Genomic DNA, 21,043 nt, shown 5'->3' with positions numbered 1-21,043 from the left:
AGAATAGACACTTGAATAGAATCTGGAGCAAGGAAACTTAAGTTACACCCCTAACTCAAGCCACTTTCAAATGCAAATTTCACACAAATATGCACTGAATAAAGTACACCAATGATAGTTCTGTGATCTGAAGGAAAACAGCCTAAGAAGACAGGAACCGGGGAGACTCACAGGCAAAAATCAACAAGTTTGACTGCATAGAATTAGTTTCCTACTTCATGAAAGACAGAGTCAAGCTGTAGATGGCAGAGAGGAAACACAGACAAGCTTAACAGAAAGGGCTGAGTAGCTGCAGCTCAGAGTCAAAGCTAACACACTACCAAGGAAGGATCAGACATCTTACACTGAAAAGTCGGCCCATAAAACATGCAATGGCTAACACTGGGATGGAGATAATTTCTACAGTAATAAGGGAAATTCAGTTTTTATAAAGGGCTTCTCCCTGTTGCCATTGGAAAGATGGCTTAATGGTTAAGAGTATGCTCTCGTAGAGGATTACACAGAGTTTAGTTCCCAGCACCCATACTAGGCAGTCTGATTGTCCTCTTCTGTCCTCCACAGGCACCCAAACACATGTGTAATTATATACACACATACACACACACACACACACACACACACACACACACACACACAGTTAGGGGCTGGGGAGATGGCTCAGTGGTTAAGAGCACTGGCTGCTCTTCCAGAGGACCCAGGTTCAATTCTCAGCACCCACATGGCAGTTCACAATTGTCTAACTCAAGTCCCAGGGGTCCCTTCTGGCCTCTGCAGTCACCAGGTATGCACATAGTGCACAAATTTATAGGCAAGAAAAACACCTATGCACCTGAAAGTAAATTTTTCATTAAAAAATGAATCTTAAAAAAAAAATAGGCTTCTCTGGTTGAGCATGTGAGTTCAGTTGGTAGAGTACTTGCCTAACATTCATGAAGTTCCAGGTTCATGTGTATACCTACATACCTCACGCAGCACTGCATATACATGTGCAGGGAATGGTTCACAGAACATTCTTAAACACATTTATTGTTGCATGGGAGTAAATAGCCAGAGCTGAGAATGCAGACAGGAATGTGAGGCTGAAGGTCTTCCACCATCCCCAGCAGGTAAACTATTCCATGGCACCGTAGGCTCCTCCAGTTTCTGGCTTTTCCCATTTGTCAATAGGATGGCCAACACTCACCAGCTCAGGCTTACATTGTGGGAAGTCCTCCAACAAGGTGTGCTCTGCCCAGACAGAGATGGGCTCACAGGTCCTTGTCTCTGAACAGTGTGAGGTTGTGCTTCTGGATATGTCTCAGCAAGACCTGCCCTCGCCTCTCCAGTGTCTCAAGGACGTGCTTCAGACCTCTGGCTCCACCTTGGCTCTCCCAGAACACCTGGTCCATCTGCAGCGACTTGAGCAGCAGGTTCTGTAGACACCCTGATGCAAGAACCTTCACAACAGACTCAGGAAACCTGGGGCCGAAGTCCCAGAGTCCATGCAAGAAAGGAAAGGCATAAGTGAGCTCAGAGAGTCTCCACATGAACCCAGAACTTGCCCCCTGGGGAACCCAGCAAAATGAGCCAGGAAAATGCCAGGTCTGTGCCTGCTAGCTCCTTGTCAGAGGATTCTGTGACTTGCTGTGTCATAAAAGCAAATGGTAGTGCTCTCAGGCCTCATCTTACAGTGAAGCCTGGAGAACCAATTCTACCACTCTGGCCTCAGCTGGGCACACTTAGGGCCCCAAAAGGCCCTGAGAAGGTTGAGTTGCCTACTGGGAGTAGACAAGGAAGGGCAGATCCCCAGGCTAGCTCTTTCACATAGATCCAGGATGAGCTAGCCTTCAGACACTGAAGCAGGGCAGCTGGTATTCTGCAGGAACCAGAAGCCCTCTAGGTCTGGGGGGACAGGTCTGATGACTGTAGCTCCTCTCAGCCTTCCTCAGTCCCTGAAGCCTCAGATCCAACTTTGTTCTGGTGGACTTTGGCCATCCAAGGACTGTAGTTGAAGGTTCCACAGTCTACAGCAGGGCCATCAAGCCTCATCCCTCAAACGTCTACCCAATGCCCTGGATCCTCACCCATCTATGCCCTCCAGCAGCCGAAAGTTCAGCTTGTCTTCGGGATGCTGAAGGTTGCCAGCATTGTCTATGTACACCAAGTGAGATGGATCACTGCTCCGGACCTCAGGGGAAGAAGACGGACAAGGGCAGCCATTGGTACAATCGGAGTGTAACTAGTACCACTCTGTCAGTTTGTGTCCCATGGCTGAGGGCTTACTCTACACCAGCACTGTGTACCATCTCTGGGGATTGTCTCAGAAGCCGCAGGAGGCATAAAACTATTAAGCAATTTACACAGGATCACACAGCTAATATGCAACTGGGGCAAACTCAAACCTGGACCCATAGCAGTGAGCCATAATTGCACCTTCTAAATTGCAAGGCAAAGGGGCTCATTCCTGGTATAGTGGACAGTGGGGTCAGGAGCGTGGGTGGGAACTGAACTGGCAGGTGCAAAAGAAAAAAACACACTCCTCAGGGTCAGAAGCTTCATGCCACATCACAGGCGTGTTTCACACCACACACACACACACACATCTCTTCCATCTGTCCCTAAATATCACCAAGAACATACAACCATGTCCTTTATCTCTACAGATCACTGGCCATACCCTAATTTCATAGGAAGAGTCTTTAGCATCTCTTATATCCTTTCCACACTAAAACAAGCAAGACAGAATTCTCTAGTACTTAAAATATATATATATGGCATGGGGCTGGGGAGATGGCTCAGTGGGCAAAGGGTTTACCATGCTGAACACTAAGAACCTCATAAAAAAGAGCCAGGTGAGGTTGTGCATATCTGCAGTCCTAGTGCTGAGGAAGAGAGAAAGGACGCTAAAGGCCAGTCGAGCTGGATTGGCAAGTTCAGTGAGAGACCCTGTCTCAAAACTAAAGCGAGGAATGATAAGGACAATGCCTGATGTCAATCTCTGGCATTCACAGAATGCCTGCACTCACGGGAACACACACACACACTTTTAAAATCTGGTGTTTGGCAATAAGAGGCTTCTGGCTTACACTCCCAAGCACACACTCTGTTCCCACACAGTCTCTGAAATCCCATGCTACTTCCCATAGCCATCCCTAGCAATTGAGGCTTCAGGACCAAAGCATTCCCTCTGTTTACCTCTTCTCTTGTGGGGGTATTGTGTTCCCCAAAATATTGTGCACCCTAATAAACTTATCTGGGGTCAGAGACAGAACAGCCACTAGATACAAAGGCTAGAAAATGGTGGCACACACACCTTTAATCCTAGCATTCCAGAGGTAGAAATCCCTCTGGATCTCTGTGAGTTCAAGGCCACATTGGAAACAGCCAGGCATGGTGACACACACCTTTAATCCCAAGAAGTGAGCCTTTAATCCCAGGGAGTGATGGCAAAAACAGAAAGATATATAAGGTGTGAAGACCAGAAACTAGAAGCATTTGGCTGGTTAAGCATTTGGCTGGTTAAGCTTTCAGACTTTTGAGCAGCAGTTCAGCTGAGATTCATTCTGGATGAGGACTCAGAGGCTTCCAGTCTGAGGAAACAGGACCAGCTGAGGAATTGGCAAGGTGAGGTAGCTGTGGCTTGTTCTGTCTCTCTGATCTTCCAGTGTACACCCCAATAACTGGCCTCAGGTTTGACTTTATTAATAAGAGCTTTTAAGATTGCTGCTACATTCTCTCTTCCACTCAGAGCCCTGAAAGACCTCAAAGTTCCCTGAAGTATCTTGAGGAGCAGTGAAAACAGGGCTTCACCAAAGAACAATCAGACTGCAACCCACAGAACCAGGGAGGCTATATAGCAAGGGGGACCCTAGGATACCTGTGGCTTATAGTAAATTTTGGTTTTACTCAATTACTGGGCAAGCCTCAATGAAAAATTTCACTATTAGGATAAGAATGTATACTGTATCAAGCTGATAATAGATAGATAGATAGATAGATAGATAGATAGATAGATAGATAAATAAATAAATAAATAGAGATCACACAACACTTACTATCCAAATAGGCAGAACAGCATCTACACTGAGTTTGGGAGGGAAAGAAGCAGTTCTTGCCATGGGGGTGTTACCATTCCATCCTTCAGGGAGCTTCACTATGACAAGAAGTAAACAACTCAGAATAGCTTCAGGAAGTCCCTGAAACTGACCAGTTTTACTAGGGAGGGTAGTTTATAAGCAGTGAAGACTGTCTCTGTCTCACAACCCCAGCTGCTTGGAAGAAGCAGAGACCTAGAAGACAAAGACCGGCAGAGCTTTCTGGAAGAGGCTCAGACCAACCAAGCCACCTAGAAAGGACATTCTTCAGCCTGTTGAGTTTCTTGCAGGCTGTGCAGTGTCCTCCACATCCCCAGCTTTTATGTTTTATCACCCATGCTGGGGTGACTTTAGAGATATAGCTGTCTTTAAGTCATTTCTGCTTCTGTAAGGAACCACAATAAAACCGAATTGGACTTTGTTGGTTAAAAAAAAAGAAAGAAAACAAAAAAAAACAGGGCTTCACACACACACCCATTCCACCTCAGCTGCATTCTCAATGTCCATTTTGTCTGTTTTATATATTTGGCTTCCTAGAAGTATTATTTCAGCCAAGGTTTGCTGGCAAAGAAAAGAAAGAAGACTGGGAAACCCTTGTGTCCAGCTATCAGGAGCATCCTCTGCAGGAGAGAGGTGTACCCAGTGCTCACATGGCAAGGCACTGTGCATGCACAAGAAACGTACCAGGATGTGGACCAGCCGCAGCTCTTCCGGGTTCTGACATTTCTCTCGGAGTCCCTCTTCCACACAGGGGTCTGAGGGTGTAGGCTCGAAGCCACAGCAGTAGCGATCCAGGCGGTCATGAACCTGCAGAGAAGGCTAGCATGGTACCGGTCTTCTCCAGACCCAGTATCAAGGCCATTTGGCCCACTGGGCCCCACACCAGTCCAGGGCTGCCTGGGGACAGAATTCAGGGCCTGTCTGTCCTAGTGAGCCCTGCACTAGCCTCCAGCTAGGAGGAGGAATCTGCCCTAATTCTTTTAAGCCTGGAGCTCGTCAATATCCTGAAGACGAGCTTGGGATCACAGGACCCCCTATTGGCTCCTCTCTGCTTCCTCTGCTTGTCACCATTACTCATCTCTTTATGTTGGTGCGTTAGGAAGGGTGGCCAAGCCTAGTCCATTAAGTCTGCTAGAGCCAGGCTTCTGTCCTGAAACTCCAGGACCCAACCCTGACCCCAGAGTGTCAGAATGAGTTGATGGGCAGCAGGTTGGTGTCAGAGTTAGCCAGTGTATAAAGGACTGTCCCTCAGATGACCAGCAGTCACTGCCACCTCTACCTCATTTCCTCCTCACTGCAGACCATATCATCCCAAGCTCAGACACATTTGGAGTCACAGGAGAACACATACAGCTGGGATTTGAAGTTGACATTGGGTCCCCTGTTTGTGGACAAGGTGGGCTGCATGTGGGGGGGAGTAGGATGGTGGTACCCACAAGAGCTGAACCAGGTCTCTAGCCTGGCTGACTGGCAGCAACAACAGATGATAGTTGTGGACCTGCGGCCACCACCTGTGCTTGTTGCTGCCTCCAAGTCACAGGGTGATGGTTCTGGATTCTCTGGTACCTTCTCCTCTTCCTTCACCTTAACAAGACTAAGACCAAAACAATCAACCCACAGTGAGCAATGGTGGGGACTCCTTGATCTCCGTGAGTGACTCACACTTGCCGTTCTTCAAGGAGGAGGGCAGTATCCCAGAGATGGTGTGGGCCGTTGGGCATGCACACCAATCAAAAGCACCCAGACTTCCTGCACGGGAGTCCCCTTCCCTGCTGAGCTGTGTCTGCTGGCCTCACCAATTGAGGTCCCCTAGATTGTCAGTCACACAGTGCAGATGGACCCAGGCTCCCCTGCTCGTCTTTCCCTCCTCCCTGGTTCCCCAGGCTCCCTGGAGCCTCATTCTTTGTTCTCTGACATTCTCTCCTTCCTTGCTGAAGTCAAGCCTTTATGCTTCAGAATCTGACTCTCAGTGCCATGCTCTCAGGGCTGTGCTCCCTGAGCTTCTGACTCTCAGGGCTATGCTCCCTGAGCTTCTGACTTTCAGAGCCGTGCTCCCTGAGCTTCTGACTTTCAGAGCTATGCTCCCTGAGCTTCTGACTTTCAGAGCCGTGCTCCCTGAGCTTCTGACTCTCAGAGCCGTGCTTCCTGAGCTTCTGACTCTCAGGGCTGTGCTCCCTGAGCTTCTGACTCTCAGGGCTGTGCTCCCTGAGCTCCTGACTTTCAGGGCTGTGCTCCCTGAGCTTCTGACTCTCAGGGCTGTGCTCCCTGAGTTTTCTTCCTTCCAGGTGTGTGGTTGCTAAGGCTTTAGCAGATGCTCTTGGTGCCCAACCCATGAACCCAGGTTCACCTGTAAAGGTCTCATCATCCCATTCCTGAGTTCAGAGGGGCCTTCTGGTCCCTGAATACCTACCCACTTGACAGACTAGAAGTAATATAAAATTAATGCTCCTTCCACCCAGAGGCAACCTCCCACCAATGAACTGTCAGAGCTGATGTGCACACTCTTCGCAGGTCTCTGCACTGCCACACAGACCCTCGTTAGGGTCGGGTCTCACTTGCCCATGACGCAGCCTTTCATGACCTCTCTGTGGGCTTTTCTTCCTGCTCTGCCTCTCTTCCCCATTATGCAGCAGACTTTCTGGGACCACTTCCCAGATGAACTGCTCCTACCCACATCCTAGTACCAAGTTCTGTTTCAAGAGAAACCCCGGCAGGGGGGAGGACCCACACCACCACTGTTGCTGCCAGGTGCACCACACCTCTTCAGATCCAGGCTTGTCAGAACCTCTGACCTCTATGCATCTCACCCCAGAACAAATAAATAAATGTGATTTTTAAATTTAAAAAATGGGGTGGCACCACCCTATGTGGCCACATGGAGAACCACGTAGGCAAAGGAAAGATTTAAAGCAGGGCATATGCTTTGGGCACATGGTTGTAAGAGTTCTGTTGTCTACACTCCTGGGAGGGACTGACCCGAAGTTCCCCTCAGGAGGCACTTGTCTCCCCTGCTCCCCCAGTACATAGGCCCAGAGCCCAACGTGGAATAAGCATTTGGTGGCGTGACTCCAGGCAGGCCTAGTATTTGGAGAGCAATGGTGTGGTGTGCTGGTTAGTTTTCTGCCAACCTGACACAAGCTAGGGTCATTTTGGAAGAGGGAACCTCAACTGAGAAAATGTCTCTATCAGACTGGCCTGCAGGCAATTCTATGGAGACATTTTCTCAACTGATGATTGATATGGGAGGGACCAGCCCACTGTGGGTGGTGTCACCCCTACACAGGTGGTCCTGGTGTTATAATAAACCAAGGTGAACAAGCCACGGGGAGCAAGCCAGCCAGCAGCACTCATTCATGGCCGCTGCTTCAGTTCCAGCCTCCAGGTTCCTGCTTTCAATTCCTGCCCTGACTTCCTTTCACAATGGACTGTAAGCTGTAAGATCAAATAAACCTTTTCCTCCTATCAAAGACTATTGGGATCCAGCCCCTACATATTTCTATGGCTTGCAGCATCCTCCCAAGCTGCTTTTGGTCGTGGTGCTTATCATGGCAATAGAAAGCAAATTAGGACAGCCTATAACCCAGGAACCCTGCCTGCTTGCCTTGCCTTTGGCTGGAGACTGGAACATGGACATGGTAACTGCTCTGGCCTATGCTCTGCCCTGGACGCACAGCCAGAACCAGCACAGGACTGCTGTTCCTGCCAAGCTCCCCACCCCCACCCACATCTCTAGGAGCCAGCACAGGACCCTGTTCTTGCCAAGCCCCCCTCCCCCCCCCCATCTCTAGGAGCCAGCACAGGACCCTGCCCCTGCACCGCACCCCCATCTCCAGGCTGCTCTGTTCAGATTTCCAGTCATGCATCATTTATTTGCAGACATGGGCCGTGCTGGACTCCTGGCAGGAAGAGTGTGCTCACCGAGGTGCCAGGTTGATTATTTTGCCACGCTGTCTGTTTTGTTTTCCCATCAGCTGAACGTGACCAAGCTCAGGCTGCAGCCCACATTCCTTCAGGACTCTGCCCTTCCTCCACTCTTTGCAAAAATGAGGAGTTACCCAGAGAAATGATGATTCTGTGCACTCCCAGTGCACTGAGCCAGCCCGGCAGTGCCGCAAACTGTAACCCAATCTGGGGCTTTCAGTTAGTGAAGGCCTTGCAAAGCTCAGGCTGTGGAGGCACCACCCTGAGACCTTTACCAGCACAGTGCCCCGGGTCTTTCCAGGGGGTCGAGAGGGACCAATTATGAAGAGGACAGTGAGCCACGGAAGAAGACTGACCAGTGCCCTAAGGGCCACACAGCTAGGAGTGGTGACCCATGGACTTGAAGCCAGGAAGCCTGACTCTGACCATGAAGACAGATGGTGTAGCAGGCATATCTTCTCTGGAACTCAGCTGTGAATTCTTGGACAGGAAAATAAACGACCAAAATAAAATAAATAATTAAAATAACCAGTCTGACCCCAGAACCCAGAATGCATTCAACACAAGTTAAAACATAGTAAGGTCTTCTGAGTGCAAGAATAAATGAACCATGAAGAACACACAAGGTCCCCGGGGAGGCCAGTAGTCCCTGGAACCTGCCCTCCATACCCACCACCTAGTTTCAGGGGATGCCTGGCTCTGTCACCTTCCAAACAGATTATCTGGCTGGGACAAGACACTGCAGTTGGTCAAGGAAGGCCATAGGCCCCTCTGATAGGGATGGAAGGCCAGGCAGGGCCAACACAGGACGTGTATGGCTCTAGTCCTCTGACTAGGTACACCAGGTTCCTGGGCCAAGCCAGGCAGATTCCAGAAAAGATGCCTGATATTCTTGTGGCCCACACCCTTCAGCTGGGACCCTCCTCATTTCCTTTCCACTTGGCAGTCTAAGTATCCAGAACCTCTCCTGGGGTGGGGGTCATTCTTTCCTTCATAGAAACACTATCTTTCCCAGAGAGTCAATTCCTCATGTCTCAGGGTCATTCACACGCATGCACATGTGGATACACATACACATGCACACATACACAAAATTAAAAATAGATAAGCCAACAAATAAACTAGGCATGATGGCATGTGCTTCTAGATATAGCACTGGGGAAGTGGAGACAGATGAATCCCCAGGTTCAGCTGCCTGCCAGGCTAGCCTAAGTGACTAGCTCCAGACCAATTTTTGAAAAAAGAAAAAAGAAAGAAAGAAAAAGAAAAAAAGGTCAATAGGCACCTGAGGAATGCAACCTCTGGCCTCAACACACACACACACACACACACACACACACACACACACACACACCCCTATCCACCTACCCATACACATACAGGGGAGAAGGTGGAGAATAAAATGGAGTTAGTGGAGGGGAGTAACAAGATGACCATATAGAAATCACAGGCACACCACAGTCAATGAGCAGCCGCTGTGATGAAACACAGGACCAAAAGCGAGCTGGGGAGGCAAGGGTTTGTCTGGCTCACACTTCCGGCCAACAGTCCACCACTGAGGGAAGTCAGGACAGGAGCCTGGAGGCAGGAGCTGACGCAGAGGACGTGGAGGAGTGCTGCTTACTGGCTTGCTCAGTCTGCTTTCTTATAGAACCCAGGACTACCAGCCCAGAATGGTCTGGGCCCTTCCCCACCAATCACTAATCAAGAAAATACCCTACAACTGGATCTTACGGAGGTATTTTCTCGATTGAGTTTCCCTCTTTCAGATGGTTCTAGCTTGTGTTAAGTTGACATAAAAATAGCTAGGACAGGCCCACTGGGAAAAAAATGCAAGACACCTCCCAGAAACACAGGCAGATGGAACACTAGGGCCTGTTCTGGCATGAAACATGTTTGTTTGGTTGTTTGTTTTTGAGTCAAGGTCTCTCTTTTGAGCAAGGTAGCCCTGGCTGTCTTGGAACTCACTCTGTAGACCAAGATGGCCTCAAACTCACAGATCTGCTGCCCTGCCTCCTTTATACTGGGATTAAAGTTGTGCACCACCATGCCCAGTGAATGATAAATTTTATGGCGAAACTTTGCTGTCAGCCCACAAAAATTAAATTAATATCAATAAAGTATCAGAAGGATTTGGGAATGGAAGCAACATGCTGACTGTAAAAATCACACCAAAACATTATTCCAGCAAATTCTGAAATGAGCAGTGAGAAAGGTAAGACCACTCTCCATAGTTAGAACACAGTAATGCTGGCATCTGGGACAGAGCAGTATAGAAATAGCCGCACATACATAAAGAAGTTGGCTAGCTGGGGATTGTCGCATTTCAAAGGGAGGGATGAGTCTCCAACAAATGGCACCAGGACATTTAAGCTTTAAATATTTCCAGATGGACCCAAGATGGAAAAAAAAAAAAACACAGAAGAGAACTTTTAAAATAACTGAGCAAGGGTGGCCTTTTGAAAACTCACAGACTCACCGTCAGAATGCAAAGTTTGATCATTTTCACAGAGCAAAGTGAGGTTTCTACTCAACAAAGAGTCTTCACAAAGTTCCTGATAGTCACAACCACAATAGTACACTGCACTGAAAACAGAATGCTGCTTTCCTCAGTCCAAAGAAAAACTTCAGAAGTACTTAAAAAACAGCCAACAACCCAGCTGTGCTGGTTAACCTTTATTAACAGCATGACGGCATTTGAAATTACCATGGAGACAAATCTCAGGGGTCATTCTGTGAGGAATCATTTAGATTAACTGGGGTGGGAAGATCTATTCCGAATGTGGTTGGCACCACATTGGCTGGAGAAAGTGGGCTGAGCACCAGCGTCCAACTCTCTTTGCTTCCTGACTAGGGGGTCATGTGACCCATGGCCTAATGTTCCTGTCTCCCCTGCCAGAGCCCAAATAAACCCTCTCTCTCTTAAGTGGCTTTTGTGAGGTGTTTTGTCACAGCTGTGAGACAAGTAACTAATACCATGAATGAAATGGGACAAAGAACACAGACTTTCTTTTTTCATTTTCTGTTTAAAAGGCTTTTAAATAAAGGCAGGACTCCAGTGAGGTAAGAAAAAAATTGAGACTCATTGTTGGGGATGCAAGGGAGCCCCTCACAGTTCCACACCTTGCTCCTTTTCTTGGTTTCAGGACACCAGGGGCTCAGCAGAACAGATATTATTCCATAGTTCCTTGGGGTTCTTCCCATGTTGACTGGGGTGTGTCTGCTCAGACCCCGAACTAAAATTGACAAGATTACATGTCACTGTAGTTCAGAGTTTTTGCAGAAGTGGGCTCCAACCTTGCAGTTGCTGCCCCGTGGTCCTTAGGGGTGCAGCATCCTCCCAAACCCGTCCGTCCCATAGCGGTTCACAGATCACTGTTCACTTCCTTGAGGCCAGTGGGGGACGCACTAATACTTCACCAGCTTTGAAGGGCTCCCTGATGAGGTCACGCTCACTCGGAGTTATCTCCTTTTGTGTCTGAGGAGGGGAGGTACATGACCCCCACTCACACCCGTGTGTGTGTGCATGTGTGTGTGTGGCCCTGAGACCATGCTCTAGCTGGATTAGGAAGTGACTGGGGCTGAATGCCAAGACAAAGAGCTGGAGAGGGAGACGCCAGAGGGCCACCCACTGCACTGAAGGCCTTGCTTTGTCTGACAGGGAGGTAATGGCTCTAACTGGACAGAAGACAGACATCCTCCGGCCCACCTGCATGGTTGAGCCTGTCCTCTAGGCTGCAGCTTCTGGACAGCTTTGCTGTGGAGGGCGGCTCCATCACCTAATGCTCCTCCAGGAGCATCCCCCAGCTGCAGCCTGACAGGGATCTGGCTATAAGCACCCTCGTCTCCTCCCTCCCTCCCGACTAGCTCTGAGTCGGTTACCCCCCAACACTCAAGTTTCACCGTGGAGTTGGGTCACATACACCCTTGGATGGTTGCTTTCTCTCCTACGGTGGGGCAGTCCTGTTGGGACCATGGTGTCGGCTCTGCTGCTGAGAACTGACACAAAGGCATCTCTCAGGTTTCAGTTGGACAGGTTGTAACAGAGGCAAGAGACACAATAGGAGCCATTGTGTTGTCCCCAAGAAGAGACAGGGCCTAGACCAGGATCCTGGCAGCTGAGGCCTTCTGGGTCCTAGCTTAGGGGGCCATGAGCCTCCTTCAAATGCCAACACTACCGACTTAACTTAGCTCACCTGACTTCTCCACAGATCACCCAAGTCAGACAGTGACATGCGCCTGAGAGGAGGACTGGAGTGTGGAGCAGTCTTCCAGGTGTGACAAGGTCATTGCCGCTGGAAGTAAGAGTAGCTGTGATTACCCACAGGGGTCTTCACGAGGTGGGTCTCTAACTGTCCCCTGTGGAGGGTCAGGGAACAATGTCTCACAACACTTATGAGCCCCACCCCCAGGATCTATAAACAGTTAACAGTTGTTGGGGTGGGGGTTCCTCAGTGGCATAATTGTCCAAGCTCTAGTAACCCCACCCATGTTCCTATGAGCAACCCCAAGAAACTCAGGTTTGGGGGACTTCAATGAAACCCCCCCCCTCTCTCAATAGACCCCCCAGCAAACACAGGGAGAAAAGCCCCCTGCACAGGGAAACATGGTGGTACCAGACCCTAGCACTTTCTTCCCGGCCTCTGAATTTGCTAACAGGAGTGTGAGGGAGGCTGGTAGCAGACCAACCTCAGTGAGCTGCATCTGGTGCTTGTGGCCAGCCGTGGGTCACATAGCACCTCAGGTGCCCGTGCAGATTTGCACATTCTGCAGCCTCGCTGAGGTTTCTAGGAAGGTATTGCCAGCCAGATGGTTGCTTTTCTTGACCGCTGTCCAGCAAGCTAGGGAAAGGTGGCATGATCCCAGCCCAGTGGTGTCTGACCACACAGCTGACCTATGTGTGCCTTGGCTGCAGAGATTTCTGTCAGAATTTGGCAGCTGAGGAAGGGTCCCACGCTACAGCCCTGGAGATGAACAGAGGGGCTCTGTGCAGAGCAGAAAGCCATCGTGAGCACATTGCTGGAGTGGGGCTTTGCAAGCAGCTACTCCCTGGGTCTCAGGGCTCCAGGCCCCCCTGCAAATGTCCCCTTCTGCTCCCATTACTGGCCAGCTCAATAGTGACTCTGTGAGAAGTGGGTAAGCTCTGGGCCAGGCCAGCCAGGCTGCCTCTCAGTCCCCTGGCTGTGACCCTAGACAAGGAAATTAATCTCTCTGGACCTCAATGGTTCCATTTTATACTTCACTAATAATCTCTCTCTCTCTCTCTCTCTCTCTCTCTCTCTCTCTCTCTCTCTCTCTCTCTCTCTCTCTGTGTGTGTGTGTGTGTGTGTGTGTGTGTGTGTGTGTGTACACACATGCGCATGCACTTGTACATACCTATACATGTGCGTATAGGAGCCAGAGGTCAGATGTGTTCCCCAGCACCTTTCCCCCGCCCAATAGTCTGTCTCCTCCTCCCCAGCACTGGGACTCCAGCACTCACTGCCACACTTGGGTGTTCACGGGGGAGCCAAGGATTGCACTCGGGTCTCCATGCTCACACAGCAAGCACCTTTCCCATTGAGCTGCCTCCCCAGCCCGCTCAAGTTGAGAACATGAATAAACATGGCAGCTCACCAGTAAGGTTGCCATGGGGATGGTCTGGGTCTGTTCCTGACTAGCGTTTACCAAGTGTATACCCCCACCAGGTACTTGTGTTAAGTATATCCATAAACGACCTAGCAAACAGAAGCCACTGGGGCTGGTATAACATCAAACACAGGCAGGGCCCACAGATAGACATTAGGACAAGAATCCAACTGGAGGTAGTTTGTGATCCAACCCCAAGACACTTCAGCCCCTCTAGCTGTGTAGAACACGCACACGGGGTGTGGCTTGAATTCCTTTCCCATTGCTGTGATAAAATACCCCAACAAGCACAGCTTAAGGGACAAAGGGTTTATTCTGGCTCATGATTCAGGGGTACAGTCCACTGTAAAGGGGAAGTCACATTTTAATTGTGGGCAGGATTTCCCTGGGTAAGAGATTCTAGGATGCATAAAATAGAGAAAGTGAGCCAATCACCACAAAGCATCCATTGTTCTCTGCTTCTTGGTTGTGAGTGTGAATGACCAGCTGTTTCAAGCTCCCCATATCCACAGCCAGCATCACATGGACAAGCCTGGAGCAGCCACACTCATGCACAGTGGGCCAATTAAACAGCTGATACTCACAGCCACCAGTTGGACCTTAACCTTGCTATCAACTCTACCTAGATCCCACCTCACCCCCTCCACTCAACAACTTTAGGCTTTTCTCTTTCAGACAGAGAAGCAAGAGTCTCAGTTGGCCACAGTGAATACTCAGTGCCCAGATGGATGGGCACCTCCCTTTATGGCTCTCCTTCTGTTCTTTCTGCCTTGGCTCCTCTCTCTCTCTCTCTCTCTCTCTCTCTCTCTCTCTCTCTCTCTCTCTCTCTCTCTCTCCCTCCCTCCCTTACTTCAACACTCTTGACTCCATGTTGGTTCAAAGATATAAAATTATAAACAGTGTTGAGACTAGAGAGACGGTTCAGTGGTTAAGACCACTTGTTCTTGCCGAGGACCTGGGTTTGATTCCCAGCATCCACATGGCAGCTCACAGTTGTGAGTCACAGTCTGTGACTACAGTTCCAAGGGATTCAATGCCCTCCTCTGGCTTTGGTGGCCACCAGACATATATGTGGTAAACATACATTCACACAGGCAAAATGCTCATTCACATTAAAATAAAATAAATACATCAAAAAATTGTAAACAGTGGTGAACTGGTATTTTAACAGTAAGACTGGGGGGAGAGTGTCCTGATTTTGCAACTTGAGATTGAAACAGAATTTGCAGTAATTTCTGACATGGCCCTAAGCATACTTCTGCCATTTCTGTAGAGGGTGTGTGTGTGTGTTCTCATGTGTCATGAAGGTGTGCATGCATATGTGAATGCATGCATTTGTGGAGGCCAGGGGTCATCTTTGAATGTCTTCCTCAGTTACTTTTTGAGACAGAGACTCTCACCGAACCTGGAGCTGCCTGGCCCCGCCTCCCTGGTCTGGGACTACAGATTTATTATAAAATCAAAGTATAATCAACTATAAAAAGTGAAGTGTTAAAGATGCCCTATGTCCTATAGTGCCAAATGCTAACTCTTCATTTAAAAATAAATAAAGACGATCTCCAAAGCTACACAGAGAAACCCTGTCTCAAAAAAACCAAAATAAAATAAAAATAAATAAGCATATGCCTCTCATTAATATACAAATTTGCTTTCATCTTTAACAAATGGCAAGATTTTGTGCATATCTGAGAATTGTTTTAAAATAAATTTCTTCATCATTATTATCAGCAAATATTTCATTTATATGCCTATTTTACATTCCTATATATCCAAGGTCACAAAAAAATTTCTTGGGTAAAACAGGGTCACAAATGGAATTTTTCTGGTAGTGGTCAGGTTTTTGTTGTTGTTCTGTCTGTCTTGTTTTTTAATGTGTTTGGGTGTTTTGCCTACATGTATGTCTGGGTACCATGGACATGTCTGGTGCTGACGAGGCTGGAAGGGGGCATCAGATCCCTACGATTGGAGTTGCAGATGGCTGTGAGCCACCATGTGGGTCCTGGGAACCAACCCTTGGTCCTCTGCAAGAGCAGCCAGTGTTCCTAACCACTGAGCCATCTAGCCAGTCCCTGAGTGGAAAATGTTTAAGAAGCCCTGCTCTAGGGTACCATGGGATAAACAGGCAGAAAAGTTACGCAACAGTTGCCAGCATTGTGGGGAGTGGGCGAAGCTGGCCTCCACCTGGAACTCCCTAACTCCACCCCACTGCCCAACCACACCTACCTGCAGCAGGAAGTCAAAGAGGGCCAAACGCGACCACTCGGCACGGTGGATGCCCAGGCACGGCATCTGGCTTGGCCAGTGGCAGCCTCGTGCCAGCAGGGCCTGGTACTGCAACCAGCCCAAGGCCAGAGAGTTCTGGTCCTCATCTGGGTCTCCCAAGTGCTGCACGTCGGGTGCCCACCAGATGATGGGCCTCAGACTACCATCTGTGTAGCGGTAGGGCAGAAGAGGACTGTGGAAGCTCCGGGCCACAGCAGGCAGGCTCCGCTGGAGTCCCAGTACACGGTCCACATGAAAGGACAGGACTTCATGCAGGTCACTGGGCCTCTTCACCAGCCCACAGAGGCCCTGGGAGCAGAGCTGGCTGAGCCTGAGAGGAGACATGTCCTGGAGGGCACCGTCAGCAGACAGTCCGACCTGCAGCACCTGCCCATGGGCGGGGACCCTGGCTTTGCCCACCACCTCCCCATGAGCCAGTAGCCAGAGAGTCTGCACATCATGTTCTGTGAACCATGGTGGAGCCGGCCCTCCAGTTACAGCACTGGCCAATAACCCAGGGGTCTCAGTATGGCACCACGAGGACCTTCGCAGCTCTCCAACAGAGCCAGACCACCAATGAGTCCCAGAACCTGAGGTGGCACCCCCAGCCTTCCCACCAGTCAAGCCTCTGTCCGTGGCTCCTGGCAGGGAATCCTCACCTTCTGATGGTTGGGGCCTAAAGATCACTGCAGCAGTACCTCCCCATGCCTGGAAAGCTGCCTGGCTGCTCCCTGTGAGTGGGCTAACCAGGGTGTCTGTCTTACTCTGTGTCTCTTGGACAGGACCATCATGCCCAGGCTGATCGAGGGCTGTGCCTCTTGCATCTCTGACCTCATTCTCCATTAGAAGCACAGGATGGTGGGCACTGAGTGTCAGACCTCCTGTCACAGGAACACCTCTCCTGACCCTCAGTGGGTGTCCGCTTCTGTCCACTCGCCTTCTGTGGCTTTGCTTCTCAGCACAGACCAGGATGGAATTTCCGGGTAAAGCCTGGCCTCTCTGGAAGCCCGGGTTTTTTGCCCGCTGCCTCTGGCTAGAGTTCAAAGTCTGCCAAATGTTGGGGTCAGGCATGCCCATTTTCCCCTGGGGCTCCATGGGACCAAGTCCTGGAGTGGAAGCTGGATGCTCTGGAGGAAAGTGAGTGACAGCCACCGCAGACAGAATCATCAAGAGGCAGGACACCATCACCGACCGCTTCCTTCCACGAAGCCTTCTCCAGAGCCAAGACGCCTGAGGACAGGGTAAAAAGATGGTGTGAGATCTGGGAAAGCCGTCAACTCGAAACCACAGAGCAGTGAAGGCCATGAACATAAGTGGCAGAAAGCAACAACAGGACACCTAGCTGCCCCTCAAGGGGACATGACAGCCAGTCAGCTGGATCCCGACTTCAGAGATGGCTTGCTTCTGAGCCAGCCTTCACTGATCCTTACAGACATACCTAGACTTCTCCATATAAGCTACTGCACAACATTGATCACCATGCCTCACAACACTCACCCACCATCTAGTGCTGACCCCATTCCTTTCAATTCTGTGGTCTTTATTACCATTTCAAACACAAATACCAATAAAGCATCCATAGAAAGTCCAAGTCATGCTAAGAAAATCAGAGCAAGGGGCTCAGCCATTGAGAGCACATGCTGTTCTTCCAGTGGACCCCAGTTCAGTTCCCAGCACCCACACTGGGCAGCTCACAGCTGCTTATAACTCCACTAGCGTGAGACCTGGTCCCCTCTTCCAGCCTCCGTGGGGTACCCATACTCTCTCTCTCTCTCTCTCTCTCTCTCTCTCTCTCTCTCTCTCTCTCTCTCTCTCTCTCTCACACACACACACACACACACACACCCCTAAATAAACTTTAGAAAAATAAAAAGTAAAGAAAATTGGAGGGAACAAAACCCACCTCCTTCTCCATGCAGGAAGCCATGGCCCTAATCTGAGGGTATGCCACACAACGTTCTGCTGAACATCAGTGTGCACATCTCTGCAGAAACATCTGAGAATTTCTACAAATGATACCAAGAGGAGTTCTTGGGCCCACTTCCCGCCATCTCTCCATGGTATGGGAACTCCTTTAACCATCAGAACTAGAGAAATCGGGATTAGATAATTCCTATTTTAAAGCTGAGAGCAGGAAGATCAGGGCCAGTAAGCATGGATGAAAATATTCAGATAACACAGAGGAGAAGAGTCCAGGGAACATTCGTTTGGGTTTTCCTTCTATAATTGAAACAAAACATGTGTTCCCAAGTTGAATTCGTAATATGTGTTCTCAAAGGGCTAGCTATCCCCAGGAAAATGAATCCCCTTCTAAGATGGGCAGAAGGGGGGCTGTTTGGGTCCTGATGCCGGCCTAACTTGGCTTCAGGAAGCCTGGGAGGAGTTGGCAGTTGTACCAAGGGAGGCTCAGATGGCCAAGAGCAGATGTCCCTGCCGGGCCACACACATGAAACTTTGGGAAAAGAAAAGTGTTTGTGAAAAGGCAAGGAGAGTCAATGAGTGGAGCCTAAGCTGACCTTCCCTGCCTCTCCCGACAATTCTCAGTATCCCAGCACATGCGCTGTCGGCCTGAGAGGAAAGAGAAACAGCCTGTCCTCTGCCTAGCTCAGCCACAGCTCTCCTCTCAAGTCCCCACCCTCTACCCAGTCACCAGGATGCCTTTTAGTTCCTGGGGGAAGATGCCACCAGCCAGTATCTACACCCTCTCAGAGCTGCAGAAGAGCGTGAGATCCAGAGAACCTACAGTCCAGGCACCCTAGTGCGGGGTGTTTACCCACCAACCCTACAGTTCCCCAGAGTTTTCTTGAGTGAGAGCAGGAAATAGTAGATAGGATTTAGAATGTGGAGATAAACAGGTAGAAAATACAGAATACCCTCGAGAGGGTCTGGAACCTATTCCAATGAGCCCTGTCTCTGCCCTTTGGTATTTATAGAAACGCCAAGGGGTGGAGCAAAAGACCTCCCCCCAGCACAGCCAAGTGCAGACCATCTCAGACACCTGCACTCAGGCCCATGGTCCAATCACTCTCTATGCGGACCTGCTGGGTAAAGTCACGAGGAACCTGAAAATGGGCTTCCACACCCTGGGCCCAGGGCTAAGCTTCCAAAGCTATGAACGATGTGTAAGCCACACATCTCTGTCCCTGTGACTCAGAAGATGGAATGCAATTACTGCTCCCTCTGAGGGCCCACATGTGGACTAAATCAATCAAACTATGTAATTAGGCCTGCTGCACCGTTCCCATGAGTGTTGGGGGATTACCGCTGCACCGTTCCCATGAGTGTTGGGGGATTACCGCTGCACCCTTCCTGTGAGTGTTTGGGGGTCACCGCTGCACCCTTCCCATGAGTGCTGGGGTCACTGCTGTTCTTTCCTATTGGGGTTTGATAGGTACCTGTGTTTGAACACTTGGACCCAGCAGCTGGCACTGCTTCAGAAAGTTGGGGGACCTTTAGGGAGTCTTGATAGAAGATGGGGTCACTGGGGTGGATGGGCCTTAAGGTTTGATAGCTGACCCCCACTTTCTGTCCTCCCTCAACTTCTGACTGTGGGTGCAGTGTGAGCAGCGGCCCCATGCTCCCGCTGCCATAGTTTCTCTACCATGATGGACTCCTCCTCCTCAGACCTGAGTCCACAAGCCCTTCCTCCTTCAAGTTGCTTCCTGCAAGGAGAAAAGTAACACATGCCCCACTTTCCAGACGACCCCTTATCTTTCTGGGGTCTGAAACCAGTCCCACGGGTCTGGGCACGTTGTAAGATCAGGATACCCAAGGCCGAAGCATAGAAGAAATTCTCTTTTCATGCTAAAACCTCAAGTGTGGGCTGGGAAGAGGCCACCTGGTAGGGTCCGGCAGAGGTTCTGTCCAGACATGAGAAGGGGATAGGCTGGAGTGTTTGGGGAAGTGAGCAGAGAAGGCCGTGGCCAATGGCGGGCAGGAGGATGAGTATTGGAGACCAAAACAGAGACACAATCCTCGGAGAAGGATGGAGGTATCTTAGTGGCTGAGTCTTATGGGTTTTTTTTCTTAATTCTTATTATGTTTTATTTATTTTGTGTTATATGTGGGCACGAGTGTGTGTAGGTATGCCATGTGATTGTGTATGTAAGTGTGTAAGTCCTGTGTGTATATATATGTAAGCCCTGTGTGCGTATATGTGTGTTTGAGTCCTGTGATAGGGCATGTGTGTGTACGTGTATATATATGAGTCCAGTGACAGTGTGTCTGTGAAAGACCTGTGAGTATGAGTGTGTCCAGTGACAGTGTCACAGTGTCCTGTGACAGTGTGTGTGTTTAGTAAAAGTCAGTTCTGGATCTGATTTGGGGGTCATTTCTAAAGCTGTGCTAAGCCTTGGTTCCTGACCATTGTCCCTTTCTGACCCCTCCACCCTTTTCTACGGACCACTGACTCATCACTACTCAGACTGGGGCTGGCAGAGAGTCCTGAATGTGGAGATCCTGTGCATTTTCCTCAGGTTTAGTTACATAACTGTCATGACAAAACACTGGCTGGGGTGAGAAGGAACACATGAGCTGACTTCCAGAGTCAGATGAAAGCCACATGTCACCATCGTCACTTGTCACTGTGACTGTGGGATTCTGCTGTTTCCCAGAGTCAGACCCCAGGCAGGGAACATGGTATGGGCATGGGCCTGGAAAAAGGCCCAGCCACAGAGCCACCAAGCACACAGGGACCCTTTCCTGTCCAGATCTGTGGGGCCTCAGGAGGCTGAGCTGTCCCTTTCACTGCGGGCTGAGTTCCAGGCTGTCTGTCTCCAAGGCCACCAGCTGGCCAGGCTCCAGTGCTCATCCCCTTGGGGGCTTGTGATTTTCTCTCCACATCAACAACTCCAAGGCAGGAAAGGGCTTTCACCCCTGTAATTTCTGGCTCAGCCATTTTAAAGGAAGTAAAGCTAAGGAATGAAGCTGAACATTCACTTGGTGTTCCTTGTGTGCCTTGGACTGTTTGAGGGACTTACATTAACTCACTGATCCTCATGCCAGAGTTATGAGCCAGAGACTAGTGCAGTTACTTATCCATTGGCCCCATTTTACAGGGGAGGAGAGTGAGGCCCACGCAGGCATCAAGGGCAGCACCAGGCACAAACCCAGGCCAGCTGGCAGAATTGCTGTTATATCCCAGCAAGCTCTTCCAGATT

General features: G+C 49.8%; 1 protein-coding gene across 1 annotated transcript in view; it reads right to left on the bottom strand.

The window, feature by feature from the left end:
• Window positions 1–999: 999 nt before the first annotated feature.
• The window catches only part of Gask1a (golgi associated kinase 1A), a 33,646-nt gene continuing 13,602 nt past the window's right edge, over window positions 1,000–21,043 (bottom strand). Inside the window, exons 2-5 of the mRNA XM_059268952.1 lie at window positions 15,846–17,114; window positions 4,758–4,880; window positions 2,064–2,167; window positions 1,000–1,458 (exon numbers count right to left, since the gene is read on the bottom strand). Coding sequence (XP_059124935.1) covers window positions 1,248–1,458; window positions 2,064–2,167; window positions 4,758–4,880; window positions 15,846–17,114 — 1,707 coding nt within the window. The 3' untranslated portion in view covers window positions 1,000–1,247. The remainder of the gene's footprint in view (window positions 1,459–2,063; window positions 2,168–4,757; window positions 4,881–15,845; window positions 17,115–21,043) is intronic.

This window comes from Peromyscus eremicus, chromosome 7 (assembly GCF_949786415.1).
Source record: "Peromyscus eremicus chromosome 7, PerEre_H2_v1, whole genome shotgun sequence".
In the NCBI taxonomy this organism is placed as follows: Eukaryota; Metazoa; Chordata; class Mammalia; order Rodentia; family Cricetidae; genus Peromyscus; species Peromyscus eremicus.
The sequence above is the reverse complement of the archived record's forward strand: the minus strand, read 5'-3'. Positions and strand labels throughout refer to the sequence as shown.